Genomic DNA, 14,601 nt, shown 5'->3' on the forward strand with positions numbered 1-14,601 from the left:
AATGGCTTGGATTTGAAGGTTCCGAGTTGAGTGAACTGAGTACGACCAGAGAGATAGGATGAAAACCAGTGCAAGGGTGTGTCAGTGATTCCGATGGAGGCAAGTCTGTCAAGGAGTGTGTGATGGGAGATGGTGTCGAAGGCTGCACTTAGATCAAGGAGGATGAGGATGGTTAGAAGTCCGGAATCAGCTGCCATGAGGAGGTCGTTGGTGATTTTTACCAGTGCTGTCTCTGTGCTATGGAGGGGGCGGAAACCAGACTGCAACTGTTCATAGAGGTTATTGTCAGACAAATGAGTGTGAACCTGAGATGCAACTGTTTTTTCAAGAATTTTGGATAGGAAGGGTAGATTAGAGATAGGACGGAAGTTATTGAAGTCATTTGGGTCTGCAGCAGGTTTCTTAAGTATAGGGGGTTATTGAAGCTGACTTGAAAGAAATGGGAACAAGACCAGAGGTGAGGGAGGAATGTATGATGACCATTATTAGGGAAGACAGAGGGGGTAGGCAAGCTTTACTAGGACAGTAGGGAGAGGGTCTAATGGACAGGTAGATGGTTTTGATTTCTGAATGAGGTCAGATTCATGTATAACATGTGAGTTAAGTTCAGCCTGTACACTGCAGGAGACAGACTCTAGTGGACACTGGAGGAACTACAGCTGTAAAGTTGTACATTTTAACATGGCGCTCTATGGGGACTGACTCACTGCAGGAGACAGACTCTAGTGGACACTGGAGGAACTGCAGTTTATTTTCTTTCTGCAGATGTTGCACTTTCATACTGTAGAGTTTGAGGTATTTTTCATTATTTTAAATGTGTTAAATTGTTTTGGGGTGTTTGTGTTGTTCATACTTTCCTACCTGCAGACTGACCTCACTATTACACCGCGTTTACTCCACGTGCATCTCATCCAGAGAGCAGCTCGAGGCTGCAGAGAGAACCGACAGCGTCACTCTGTCAGCTGATTGGACAGAGCGATCTGTCATCTCTCTCTCTCTCTCTCTCTCTCTCTCTCTCTCTCACTCTCTCTCTCTCTCCCGCACACACACACACACACACACACACACACACACACACACACACACCTCTCTGAGCGGAGGTTTCCCTCAGCTTCACTCTCACTCAGGTCTCCTCAGCTTCGCATCAGGATCATCTCGCTTCTCCCCCCCCCCTTCTTCTTTTCCTGTCATTGGCTCTGTGTTCGTGATTTTTCATGCAGAAGAAGAACAATCGGTCATCTCCGCTTCGACAGTTTTTTCCCGCGCCGGGTTTGCTACTTTAAGAGAGTGCCGCGCGTATTTACGCACAGCCGGACCGTGCAGCCAAAAAGCGAAGATCTGAGGGATATCCCGGCGCTGTCATCCTCTGTGAGTCCTCCTGTGTTCATATCTAAACTGTTACAGAGATGCTGAATCATGAACATGCAGTCCGGGGATTCAGCCTCAGTGTGAAGTTGTTTCGAAGGTTTTTTGAAATCGGTGAATGTCGACCAACAGGTGGAGAGAAGCGCGCACAATGAACTCTGCTTTCTCAGCTTTAAAAATACTTTTTATTACATTTAACTTTAACACACATTAAGTCTTTATTCTATCAAAGACCTGAATCTGGTTTCTTACTGCTCGATCTGCTTTATGAATTTCTGACTCATTAAATAAAACGTCTCTGTGCAACTTCCCGTGAATTAGAGAAACGTATCAGATACTTTAGCTAACATATGACTCTTTAACAACTCAACTTTTTAATAAAATGTAATTCTGCACCGCACTGTTTGAATGCAATCTGAGAAAAAACAGTAAATGCAGTTTTGAGACGCAGCTAAGTGACACTTAGTCCAAAACAATGTTTACCTTTTCTCTCATTAATCAATCCTTCATTACTAATTATTCATCTTTTTTACTGATGTAATGCTGCATGTTGAGTCAGTTCTTCTTTTTATAACATGAGTTCATTGGTTTTGATCAGATAGTGTTTGAGTTTTCTGTTGGAATATTCAGCCTGAAGTTTGTGGAGACCAAGTGTGTGTGTGTGTGTGTGTGTGTGTGTGTGTGTGTGTGTGTGTGTGTGTGTGTGTGTGTTTGTGTGTGTGTGTGTGTGTGTGTGTGTGTGTGTGTGTGTGTGTGTGTGTGTGTTGTGTGTGTGTGTGTGTGTGTGTGTGTGTGTGTGTGTGTGTGTGTGTGTGTGTGTGTGTGTGTGTGTGTGTGTGTGTGTGAGCAAAGTGATGTTTATTAAAAGGTCTTTATTAGTTCTATTTATTTCTCGACCCGAGCACAAAGTCAGCTTCTTAAAGAAATAACTGGTCTGAAAGTCTTTGGAGGTGAGCTGAACTACCTGATGGGATCCAGACCCGATCAATCAATATCAGAGCTGGATCTGCACTGATGCTCTGCTGACCTGTTACCCCATCGACTCATGACAATGTTTACCGCTAACAACAGCGATAAACGTTAAAACGACTTCAAACCGAGACATCTATTTGACTGAGTCTCCGTTTGATGGTGCGTTCGGATGTCACAGCTGGGAATGACATCAGATCCGAGTTAACCGCGCTCCAGCTGGCAACAAGTCAGACAAGAAACATGGACGCCTCCAGGAGTTCCTTTGTTTTGCTAATTACAATTTCAGAATTCCCTAAATTTGGATTTCTGAATCGGGACTACAAACACTTCTCGTGCTGTAGATCCAGACCCCTGAGCTCAGATTCTTTACAGGACTCTGACAGAGTTTAAACTCCTCTTAAAGTTTTATCATGTGGAGAAAAAAACAGACTGACTGAACGTTTCCATGACGACACTTTTAGCCACACGGTGTAAAACTGTTTAACTCCATAAAAAAATGAAAACTTTGAGATGAACTAGAGGAGTTTTTTTTACTTTCTAGGTGTTGATCATCACCATATCAACACACAGTCAGCTGGCACTGCTGAGCACACACACACACACACACACACACACACACACACACACACACACACCCTCTCTCTCCCTCCCTTCATTCACTCTCTCTCTCTCGCTCTCTGTAGGGAATCCCTCTCTCCCCCCTCTGCTCTTCCTCCTCCTCCTCTTCATCATCATCGTCGCCTCGCGCTCCAGGACTTTGCCCTTGGCTGTGACGCTGTTGTCGACGTTTCCATGGAGACCCTGGCCTGCGGTTGGGCCTGCGACCCGTGTGACCCCAGCGACCTCAGAGAGGAGGCGTCGTCTGTGTGGGGTGAGACTCACAACAAATACACAAACTTTGTCATAAGCAGAGCTCTCAGTCTTTAGTTATCGAAACACTGCTGCATATTCAAATATCTTCATTACTAAAGTCCTGCATGTTAGTTTCTGGAGACTCTCAGACGGGTTTGATTGACTCTCACAGCTCAGACGTTCAGCCTGAACACGGCTGGGTTAAACATTCATCTTTCAAAATGATCAAATTGAACTGAATGTTGGAAGCAGAGATCTTCCTTTTTCAACATTAAATCAAATCTATCGACTAAATCTAGAGGGCCAGTGCATGAGAGTCTTCACACCTGCACAAGAAGTTTCCAGTGTAACATCCTGCAGTTCCTGGAGTGTCCACTAGAGGCTGGCAGCAGAAGCACAGGAAGTCACATACACACCCATTCTAAAAAGCCTGTTTTTACAGCAGAGATGAACATGTTTACAGCCTGGTTCAAAAAACCAAATAGGTGTGATTAGCTCATGTCTGGATGGACACACACTGTACGGGGGGTGAATGTTTTGATGACTCATCAGTTTTGATTTGATGAAGGATAAGAGTTATTTACAATAAGGCGTGTAGCTGACCTGATTGACAGGTGGGCGCGGTGTAACGGTTTGTCAGGAGGTTTAAAACCTGCCTCAGCTCCAACTTCAAAACATTCATATTTACAGTCTATGCATGCAAAGTAATGACAAACTGCACCGCGCTGCAGGAAGAGTTATGAAACGTTTCCGGCCTTTTTGTCGACCTGCTGCGTCGTCAGCTTTTACACACTCATGTTCAATCAACTGGAGTGTGTCATTATAACAAGAAGAGGACTGAAAGAATCCTGAAAATAATCTGATATTCAAACTTTTAACTCTGCTCCTGAATGCATCGTCCCTCTGCTGACTGAAGGTAAACTTTCCCTCTTTTCTGTAAATGCCACATTCAGCGGAGGACGACTCTCATTCATCAAACAAAAAGCGTTTCCTGCTTCTCTCGGTGAACTCTGGGTAACCGAGCGCTCCGGCAAGTTCCACTCGAGCGCTCCGCCTCCGCTCACACGCAGAAACATCCGGGAGAGATTTTTATGAAGATTCATCTTTTAATTTTCTCCGTGTCTCCTCGGGCAGAGTGTTCGATTCATCACGAGAGAGAGCGAGGGAGAGAGAGAGAGGGGAGGGGGGGGAGAGAGAGAGAGACAAAGAGAGGGAGAGAGAGAGTGAGAGAGATCACGGCTGTAGTTCCTCTCATGTCCACTAGATGCTGCTCACAAAAAAAACTTGTGGACAGTGGATAGAGTCAGAAACCAGAGAGAGAGAGGACAGTGGATAGAGTCAGAAACCAGAGAGAGAGAGGACAGTGGATAGAGTCAGAAACCAGAGAGAGAGAGGACAGTGGATAGAGTCAGAAACCAGAGAGAGAGAGGACAGTGGATAGAGTCTGAAACCAGAGAGAGAGAGGACAGTGGATAGAGTCTGAAACCAGAGAGAGAGAGGACAGTGGATAGAGTCAGAAACCAGAGAGAGAGAGGACAGTGGATAGAGTCAGAAACCAGAGAGAGAGAGAGGACAGTGGATAGAGTCTGAAACCAGAGAGAGAGAGAGAGAGGACAGTGGATAGAGTCTGAAACCAGAGAGAGAGGACAGTGGATAGAGTCAGAAACCAGAGAGAGAGGACAGTGGATAGAGTCTGAAACCAGAGAGAGAGAGAGAGAGGACAGTGGATAGAGTCAGAAACCAGAGAGAGAGAGGACAGTGGATAGAGTCAGAAACCAGAGAGAGAGAGGACAGTGGATAGAGTCAGAAACCAGAGAGAGAGAGGACAGTGGATAGAGTCAGAAACCAGAGAGAGAGAGGACAGTGGATAGAGTCTGAAACCAGAGAGAGAGAGAGAGAGAGAGAGCGGGGTGGAAGCGAACCCGGGCCTACCGCTCGAGACGAGAGTCTCAATACATGGGACGCGCGCCCTAACCATTGAGCCACCAGCGCGCCCAAAAAAAAACTTTGACTTGATGATAGAAAAGTTTTTAGGTTGAAGACAGCTGTGATTGCCTTGATTGACAGGTGTGTCTCAGCCAATTAAACTCAGTCATAGTCACATGGCTAAAGAGGTCTGCACTCACATGAAGACATGGGACTATTTGAATAAAGTAACATCACTCTCTCTCTCTTTCTCTCTTTCTCTCTCTCTCTCGCTCTCTCTCTCTCTCTCTCTCTCACTCTCTTTCTCTCTTTCTCTCTCTCTCTCGCTCTCTCTCTCTCTCTCTGTCTTTTCAGATTCTCAGTGTGTCTATAACGGCTCTCCTCCTGCTGCAGCTGCTCTGTTGTGGGCGGAGCCTATCTCCCCTCACCTCCAAAGAAACAAACAGGTAAGAACTCACTAAAACCTCATTCTTACATCTCATCGTTCCTCCTGTCAGATTTCCAGGAATACTGCATGTAGGATTGTTTCCTCCTCATTTATCTTCTTTCAAACGTTTTCCAGCTGCAGGACGTTCTGCTGCAGAGAGAGGAGGAGCTGGCCCGCCTGCAGGAGGAGAACAACAAACTCAGACAGTTCTTCAGTTCCTCGTTTGTGAGGAACCTGCAGCAAAAAGCAAAGGTGTGCTCCCTACGAGGACTCTGAACTCTGATGAACCGTCTTAGAGTCGAGGTCTCACCTTAGACATATTAAATAAAGAATGAAAGCATACGACGACCTCAGGACCCGAGGATGGGTCAATGCTTGATTATGTACTTTAATGATTAGATTGCGTAAAGTTCTTCCCACTTTCTCAACTCAAACACACTTAGGGCGCGGTCACACTGGCCATCCATACCGTGCCGTACTCGAGCATGATTGGCCCCCCGCTGCGCCATTGCCAGCGTGGCCCGCGGTCAAACTGGCCAGGACTAACAGTGCCTAAGCACGATTACCTCTTGTACATAACGTTGTAATACAACACATGCACGCTTTGTTATTATGAAGAAAAAAAAAGGGGGGACGTGCAGTTGAGTCCGCGGCCGCACATCGGAGAACAACACAGAGAGCATGACAGCTACTTTGTGGTTTATATTGTGTCATGTTAGTCAGATACAGACATGAAACTCTGGATTTCTCCAGAATGAAGGCTGTCAGCGTCGTGTACCCGCATGCTCGTGCATGAAGTGCACCGTGCTGAAGCACACCTCCCCGAAGTGTGCCAAAGCCAAGGAAGTGAGCGGAGCGGTCACACTGGTCAAACTAACTGGACTTTAGGTTTGAAGCGTGCTTGGATGGTGCTACGGATGGCCAATGTAACCGCGCCCTTTCTTAGTGGCTGCATGGCCCATTTTTGGGTCTCGACCCACCTGCTGTGAACCACTGCTTGAAAGAACAGGCTGCTCAGGTTGTCTGCAGGTCATCTTTCTATGTAAGTTCAAGGTTTGGATAATCGTTTTTCAAATGAACATCCACCTTAAAAAAAACAGTAGCACCAACAACTACAATTCACTTATCAGACGCTTTTATCCAAAGCGACGTCCATCAGAGAGTAAGAACAACACAAGCAAGGATCTAGAAAAAAGGGAACAATGTCAGTAAGAGCAAACGATCAGCTTTGAGTCTGATTGGACACACAGGTGCTGACAGGAAGTGACCAGAGGCAAAGCACAACATTGAGGGCAGTTCTTGAGAGCTCTAATCAGTATAGAAACCATCTTATAAGTCATCGTTATCAAACAGAAACCATCGTCATTACCATCATCATCATCAATAATATGGAGACCATCATCATTAAGTTAGTAGGTATTCATGAAAGAGCTGGGTCTTTAGCTTTTTCTTAAAGGTGCAGAGGGACTCTGCAGATCACATGGAGTTTGGAAGTTCATTCCACCACCGGGGGGCGACAGAGGAGAAGAGTCTAGTCAGAGACTTAGGACCCTGTTGTGAAGGTTGGATCAGACGCCTTTCATTGGCAGAGTGTAGTGGGGGGGAGGGAGTGTAGACCTGGATCAGAGAGTTAAAGTAAGGAGAAGACGTTTGTGTCGCTGTTTTGTAAGCGAGCAGCAGAGTTTTAAATTTGATGCGAGCAGTAACTGGGAGCCAGTGTAAACCTTTTTGAACCAGCTTGACCAAACGGGGACGGTGTTAACCTCTGATCTTGTTCCCTCCTCAGAAACTAACCGCTGACGGGAGGACGAAGCTGAAGAGAAACCTGATGTACCAGGAGGACGGACCTCTACAGACCCGCAGTCATCAGCTGCTCGCCTCCCAGCAGGTCAGCAAGAGAGTCTGCAGGAACCTCACTGCCCAGTTCTGCTCGGAGTTCCCTGAGACGCCCGCCTCCTCCTCAGAACCAAACCTGGATCTCTGGGTTCTGAGGACGCTCGGGCTGAAGGATCGAGACACCATCGATACGTCCAGCACCTCCTCCTCCTCCTCGTCCTCCGCCTCTGGATTCAGCTCTTTGGTTTATGATGCTGCTGCCTCCTCTTCTTCACCCTCTGAATACTCTCTGAACTCGTCTTCTACGCCTTCTTCTGTCCAGAGCTACTGCCAAACGTCGACGCCTCAATCTGACTTTGTGTTCAGTCCTGCCGATTCCTCACTGAGCTGCACGACCTCTCCGGGCCAAAGCTCTGACTTCACCGCCACTGGACGGTTTGAATCTCCCGACGCCGTCATCAGGAGCTACAACACCTTCACTGCCTTACAGTCTCCCCCACGAGTCCCGCTCTTCAGCACGTCACCGCTCAGAGCAGAGATCTGTCCTCAGGTCCCGGCCTCGAGTCCAGTCCAAAGTCTGCAGAGGAACTCAGCAGAACCTCCGGCTTACTGGACCCCGATGAGAAGCAGCAAGACCACATCATCACAGGACGCAATCCAGTTCAGTCCACCTGGAGAGAGAGTCCATTTTTCCCCTGTCCCCTCATCCAGTCCCGCCATCAACCAGTCTAGCACACCTAGTCCGTCAGCAGGACCCAGCATGCCTCAGACGCCTCGCAGCCGCACAGATTTGGCGTTCAGTATGTGCCTGAGCCCGTCCAACAGCGTCAAGACCCACAGCTTCCCCCAGGGACAAGCCTTCGTCAGGAAGGACAGCGGGGGCCGGTGGAACTTCACCTGGGTACCCAAACAAGGACCATGAAAAGATCTTCCTCTTAAGGGACTCGCTGCTAACTGATTGCTGCCACAGTTCAAACTTTCAGAACTAAAAAATGGATGTTTTACTTGTTGCTGGTTGAAGAGTTTGTTCTTGGGTCCGGTTGATAAACATCCATTGAAGACCATCATGACAAAGACTTTTGATTTTCTGGTTTACATTCAAACACTATGATCCTGACATCGATGAGACGATCTGTACGACATGAACAGAGGTAAACCATTCACCTGTGGGACATTGGAACTAACAGGCTCGAGCCATGCTAATGTAAAGTAGCTTAAAGTCAACTTACAATGAGAGCCACTTGAAAATTAACAAATGCACAATATTAAGCATTATCTTAGCATTAGCTTAGCATTAGTCATACTTGATTTTTCATCCGTAAAGCATTGTTCCTAAATTCTTACTTTCTTATATGTTATTCGTAAAAAAGACGACCCTGAAGTGAAAGAGTCGCTATAATGAGAATATGTGTGTTTGTATCAACGCTACGTGGAGCTGAAGAGAATCTCAATGTGAAGTAAAGAGAGGAGAAGAACATCCTGGAGAACAGGAAACATGCAGCAGCAGGTTGATTAGAGCACAGAGATGGTAGAGGTGGCGTGCAGACAGTCTATGGTCGTGCAGCGATCACAGGGAATAAAGGTCACCACCCCCTCCCACTGGCCCCTCCCACTGGCTCCAGGTGAATTCTCCTGATTAAATCCTGCTGCATTCTCACATCAGCTCACTCTGACTCAGATTAATGTATGAATGATTATGATTATCTAACAGTATTTATAACTGAGTAGTAATGTAGGATCAATGCTTCATAGATGAAGACTTAAGTCTTAACAGCTTCATTAACAGATGAGACTAAAAGTTGTTGAGATTCTTTGATTTGTGAAACAGAAACTGCCGCATGAAAACACATGTAAATCCTTCTGTTGTGTTCTTTGTTCTATTTATTTAAAAACAGTGAAAATCAGGAAGATCCCAAACAGGGTTGCCCGCTGTACGACGTACGACCAGTAACTGTAGGAAATGATGAATGTACAATATCTGTGATTTGAGAGCAATCAATCAGATCGGCACCTGACCGACACGCCCTCCGCTCTGCTGCCAAGCTCTACCTGCCAATCAAGCCATCACCTGATGCCCTGCTCACACCTGCGGTTCGTTATGCCAGACGGACCCTAACCCGCTTTACATTATTGTGGTGTGCAGGGCAGACAGAGCACTGAGGGAATGCTACGTTCAGAATCATGCTAGTTTTAGAAAATTACCATCCCTGACTCTAAAGCTAAATGCATGAAGCATGACAGAGAGAGAGATACTTCATGAAGGCAGAAATATTACAGAATCTTTTTTTTTTAACAATGACTCTAAAGAATTTCAGGGGACCCCAAGTGGTGTCAGGACGTCAAGGTTGGGAGAGCCTGTGCCAGGCTATTTGAATGTTAAAAAGGTAAATCTTCACTGCCATTCTTGCTAATGTCTATCATGTCAGTAGTGTAAAGACTGTGGGAAACACTTTGTACCAAATTCATGGTGACCGAATAATGTTTTGTAATAATTGACAGCTCACTCGTTCACTGCCGGGTCACTTCGGGGTCTTTTCTGGAAGTGATTTGGTATTTTCCCTTTACGGCAAAGTTTAAAGGTAGTGAAAGTGTTTTGCATCCTGTAAATGTTTTTTTATAAAATGGAAAAAAGTTTTCCAAAATGTCCCTTTGTCCCAAGCTTTGCAAAAGCGTTTCACACTTTGTAATTTTAGTTTGCACTTCCCAGCCACCATACAAAAACAGTAATGGACTATCCTCCAGTTCCTTTTTTTCTGACTCTCTCCGGATGTAAAACGTCGTCACTGGGTACGAACAACTGATGTCATGTGTTTAAAAAATGCTGTCGTCTCCATGCAGAATGTCGAGATGTGTCTGCAGACGGGGTGATTTGTCCCCTGACGGCGTGTTTCACGTGATTTATGTACATAGAGCAGTAAAATCTGTCTGACAGACTGTGTGTGTGCTGTAATGTTTAAATGATCATGTACCGAATGTCACTTTAAACTTTGGACTAACAAAGCTACAGCCGAGTCGTCTCTCTTTGTTTGAAACTTTTACAACTTTTACAATCTCCAATCAGAACCAGAAGAGGCAGGGTATCAAAAAAGAACATTTACTAAAGTACTAAGGACAAATTCAAGCTGCTTGAACTCCAATTTTTCACGCTGCACTTCATTGATCTTCTCGATAAATCTATAAAATATCTTTACAGATGGATATTGTATTGAGGTATATCAGTTAAGCTGGTTATGTAACAGACTGACTTCATCCAGATAACAGTTTATGATCTTAATAAGCAAACAGGACCTTTAGCATACTGATTTTGTCACCTCTAGGAAAACTGACAGTGAGAGAGCGAGTTATATAATAGCAGTGGTTTGATCTTTGTGCACATGATGAGGTAGCTTCATACCTTTTCTCTGCTCACCTGTATGTTCTTCCACACGTTCTTTGAATCTGTGAATATGTCCAAATGCACGTCGCATTGATATGAAGGCAACAAATGTCGTCATCGTGTCGGACTCTGTCGCTCTGTCCGCCTTCCTGGATAAAAATAAAGATTAATAAAGATATAGATTTATAGAATAATAAAGATTATGGCTTCTGTCCATGAGCGATCGTCACCCTAGTTTTGTGTCCAGCTCCGTCGCTACCCGTCAGACTTTTTTACCTGATTTGATAAATTGAATCGTCGTTGGTCGGCAACACAGGTTCAGTAAAGATCCTTGAGCATGTCTCTGTAGTATCCATGCTTTCACCCATTAGTGTGGTTTCTCCTTATTTGTCTCCTCCTCCTCTTTTCTTTTTTCCTCTAAAAGACCAAGAACTGACAACGCCAGCACCATTTTCTACTTTCTATCAGACATTATTCTCCATTAGTAGACGACCTATAATACGAGTGGTGAGCGACAGCGGTGTGAAAATGGTCTTCTCGTATCATAACAACGGACTACCGCCCCCTGCTGGCATGGAGAGTTATTTCCTCTCACTCATGAGCAGAACAGACGTGGTGGTTGGCCGTCGGCTGTAGTCTTTGTGGTGTGTTCAAATGCAACTTTTTGGCCAAGACGTGAGGCGACGGCACAGTCGGCCTTCGTAGCCACTGGTTCTTTGCCATTGGTCGGCCTTATGACGAGAGATTAAGAAGCAGGCTTTTGCAAACATCCTATCCTAAAAGATACTGGACTATGCTGTCCGTATTATCCGGTCTTAAATAAAGATAAAACTCAGGCTGGTTTAACTCGTCGGGTCGTACTGCAGAGTTTGGAGTCTACTAGTAGAGTAGAAGTTGAATCTTTAATTCTGGAGTACAAAGGAGAAAACAGACCCAGATTGTGAAGACGTTCAGTGTTAAGAGAAGAGAGGGTTGTGCACAGGCGCGTCTCACCCGTGGGTGTTGTGGGTGTTGTGGGTGTTGTGGGTGTTGCGACACCCACACTTTCACTGAAATGACCAGACTCCACACTTTTTACCAGTGGAGTCATCGATGAAAACCTATTGGTCAAGTAAGATTTATTAAGAAACAATTAAGCCAATCATAGCTGTTTGGTAACATGGGGAGTCGTCGCCTCTCAACCGGAAGGTCGAAGTCTGGGCAACATGTCTGATGTGTCGTTGGGCAAGACACTTAACCCTGAATTGCTCCCTGCTTTGTGGTGGTGTATGAATGGGATTAGTTACTTCTGATGGATAACTTTATAATGTAGCAGAAGTCCCCTTTGCAGTTTTTCAAAATAAAAGCACATTATTTTTGAAGACCGGAAATAAAGAGACTGAGGCATAAGGCGATAAGAAAAACAAAATGAAAGCATCACAAAGAGCAGTTTTGAATCTGTTTTTTAGAACGAACTGGGTTACTCACAATGGATGTTCATAAAGTTAGAGTCTAATTATCTTTTGTAACTTTGTCTTCTTGTATGATGTGTCAGCTAACATCAGTTATTGGACATTAAATGAAACAGAATGTGTTGATTTGCTAGAGGGTGCTAATATACTATCATTAGAACACTTTTAAAATCACTGCTCCACCCCTGGTTGTGCATGTTATCCACTTTTCACAGGTGTCCTCGTCCAGGTGTGTGCTCTGATCTGTTGATCTGAACAGGTATGTGTCACTTTCTGCTCCAACTTGCTAAAGTTTCTCTCTGTGGTTTAATCCTCCTCGCTCTTTAGCTCAGTTTCCAGTTAAACCAGTCTGACCGTCCCCGTCCTCGCCCTCACCTCCCTCTCTCTCCTCAGGAACAAAAGGAGACCAGCAGCTCCCTGGTGACGCCCCCTCACCTCCTCCTACACCCTGATACCCCCCCCCCCCCCCCCCCCCCCCAACAGGTAACGACTGTGGGGTTTCAGCTCCCAGGGGGCGGGGCTCCCATCACAGGGTTCCCTCACGGCCCTTTTCTGGGTCCCCCGAGAGCGATCTGGGGCCGAGGGAAAGTCGTGAGCGAGAGGTGTCCGTGGCGGGCCGAGCGAGTGGTCTATCTCTAATGACAAGGTAAGACGGGCTGCAGATGTCCAACAGATTGAAGCTCTTTCAGGAGTCTGGCAGGAATGTGAAAGGAGGGCGGCTGTGGATCACAGGCTCTGTGATTGTCGGCGAGCTGAGTGTCGGACAGAGAAAGGGGTCATTAAAGAGGCCGGCCGACTGAAACTCAATCCGCCCGGCTGATCCGGGGAACGGCCTCATCACTATTTTCTCGCAGAACTCGACAGCTTGGGCTCACCTCAAAAACACGTGAGCTAATGAGTCGACACATCTGACAAAGACTGAGCTAATTTCTCTCCCAGAGACTCAACTTGTTTCCTCAACAGTTTCCTGAAGGAAGCTGCAGCTCAGGTGTTAGGTTCACCTGCAGGCAGAGGAGAGTCACACCTGAAGCTTCAGTGTTTATCCAGCTCTGCATGGGTCTGTAAACCTTTCTGTGTTCTAACCTCTCTCCATTTTTCAAAAGCATCTCCAATATTGATCCTAGTTTGAGCACGTTTCTGCTCGTGGAGCTTATTAGAAACATGCAGAGGCTTTTTAGGTCGGGTACAATCACTTCTATCTGAACCACTTCTCTTGACCGCTTCCATCGCTGCAACACCTGTTGACCTGATAACTGCTCTCATATCTGACAAACAGAGGGGCGTCCAAAACGGCTGTGTGAGGGGGTCTTAAAAGCGCCTACCTTCTCTGGTCCAAACAAATCCAGAGCATTCAGGAGCAGAATCTAAAGTTAGAAGGAGGACATACTGGCTGCTGCATTGTTGTCAGAGAAGCCAGCACTTCAACATAGCATGTTTCCTTAATGATCAGAGAGTAAGATACCTTTATCATCTCACTCTCTACACAGCTCACTGATTGGAGATTTAATATTTGCTTGCGTTGGAAAGTGTTTGTCATCCATGCTTGTTTGTTTTGAAGTGAACGCTGCATTGTGTAGTTTGACTTCATCTCCCCCTGTTGGCTTTATTGTGAACTGCACCATAATCGATGCGTCTTTTAAAACTACATCTCAGTTATACGGCTATACCGATTCTACAAAATCTGCATGGATGCACGTGTTGGCTAGGAGTGCATGACAATATATTGCCACGTTGATTTTTTGAGCACAGTCCCACTGATCATATCTCATATTTATTGAGGTTCGAAACAGTTTTATGATCCATTTATTCTAAAAGACGAAGCAGTAAAACTTTGAAAGCGCTACACATGTGTCATTTAAACACCACCTGTAAAGGTACTTCTGTTCAGTGATCAGTTTCTATTTATAATTTCAAATTTTTCAGTTTGGATTAAACATTACATGATTAGAAGAAAAGGTCGACAACATTCATCAAACGCTTTTATCCAAAGAGTATCTAGAGAGTAAGAACTACACAAACAAGGATCTAGAGAGGAGGAAATAACATCAGGAAGTGCAAACAAACAGTTTTAAGTTTGATCAGACACAGAGGTGCTGACAGGAAGTGACCCGAGGTATAGCACAACATCGACAGCTGTTCTACAGATTTCTAATCAGCCTCAAAACCATCCTAAATATCTTCCTCCTCCTCCTCCTCCTCATCATCATCATCAGTCTTCATAAAGAGCTGGGTCTTTAGCTTTTTCTTAAAGGTGCAGAGGGACTCTGCAGATCCAATGGAGTTTGATAGTTTGTTCCACCACCGGGGGGCGACAGAGGAGGAGAGTCTAGTCAGAGACTTAGGACCCTGTTGTGAAGGTTGGATCAGACGCCTTTCATTGGCATAGCGTAGTGGGG

General features: G+C 45.5%; 1 protein-coding gene across 1 annotated transcript; it reads left to right on the forward strand.

Moving 5' to 3' along the window:
- The first annotated feature begins 1,061 nt into the window (after positions 1–1,061).
- gmnc (geminin coiled-coil domain containing) lies at positions 1,062–10,382 on the forward strand. The gene is made up of 5 exons (XM_029282683.2): positions 1,062–1,368; positions 3,021–3,208; positions 5,470–5,561; positions 5,678–5,794; positions 7,329–10,382. The coding sequence occupies exons 2-5, from the start codon at positions 3,130–3,132 to the stop codon at positions 8,298–8,300; spliced, it is 1,260 nt and encodes a 419-aa protein (XP_029138516.2). The 5' UTR covers positions 1,062–1,368; positions 3,021–3,129; the 3' UTR covers positions 8,301–10,382.
- The last annotated feature ends 4,219 nt before the right edge of the window (positions 10,383–14,601 follow it).

This window comes from Labrus bergylta, chromosome 11, assembly GCF_963930695.1.
Source record: "Labrus bergylta chromosome 11, fLabBer1.1, whole genome shotgun sequence".
Taxonomy (NCBI): domain Eukaryota; kingdom Metazoa; phylum Chordata; class Actinopteri; order Labriformes; family Labridae; genus Labrus; species Labrus bergylta.

Excerpts from the sequence above, each read along its gene's own strand:
- gmnc (XM_029282683.2), top strand. The coding sequence starts at position 3,130 with ATGGAGACCCTGGCCTGCGGTTGGGCCTGCGACCCGTGTGACCCCAGC. Across the intron at positions 5,562-5,677 it reads ACCTCCAAAGAAACAAACAG|CTGCAGGACGTTCTGCTGCA; the intron begins GTAAGAACTCAC and ends AACGTTTTCCAG. Across the intron at positions 5,795-7,328 it reads ACCTGCAGCAAAAAGCAAAG|AAACTAACCGCTGACGGGAG; the intron begins GTGTGCTCCCTA and ends TTCCCTCCTCAG.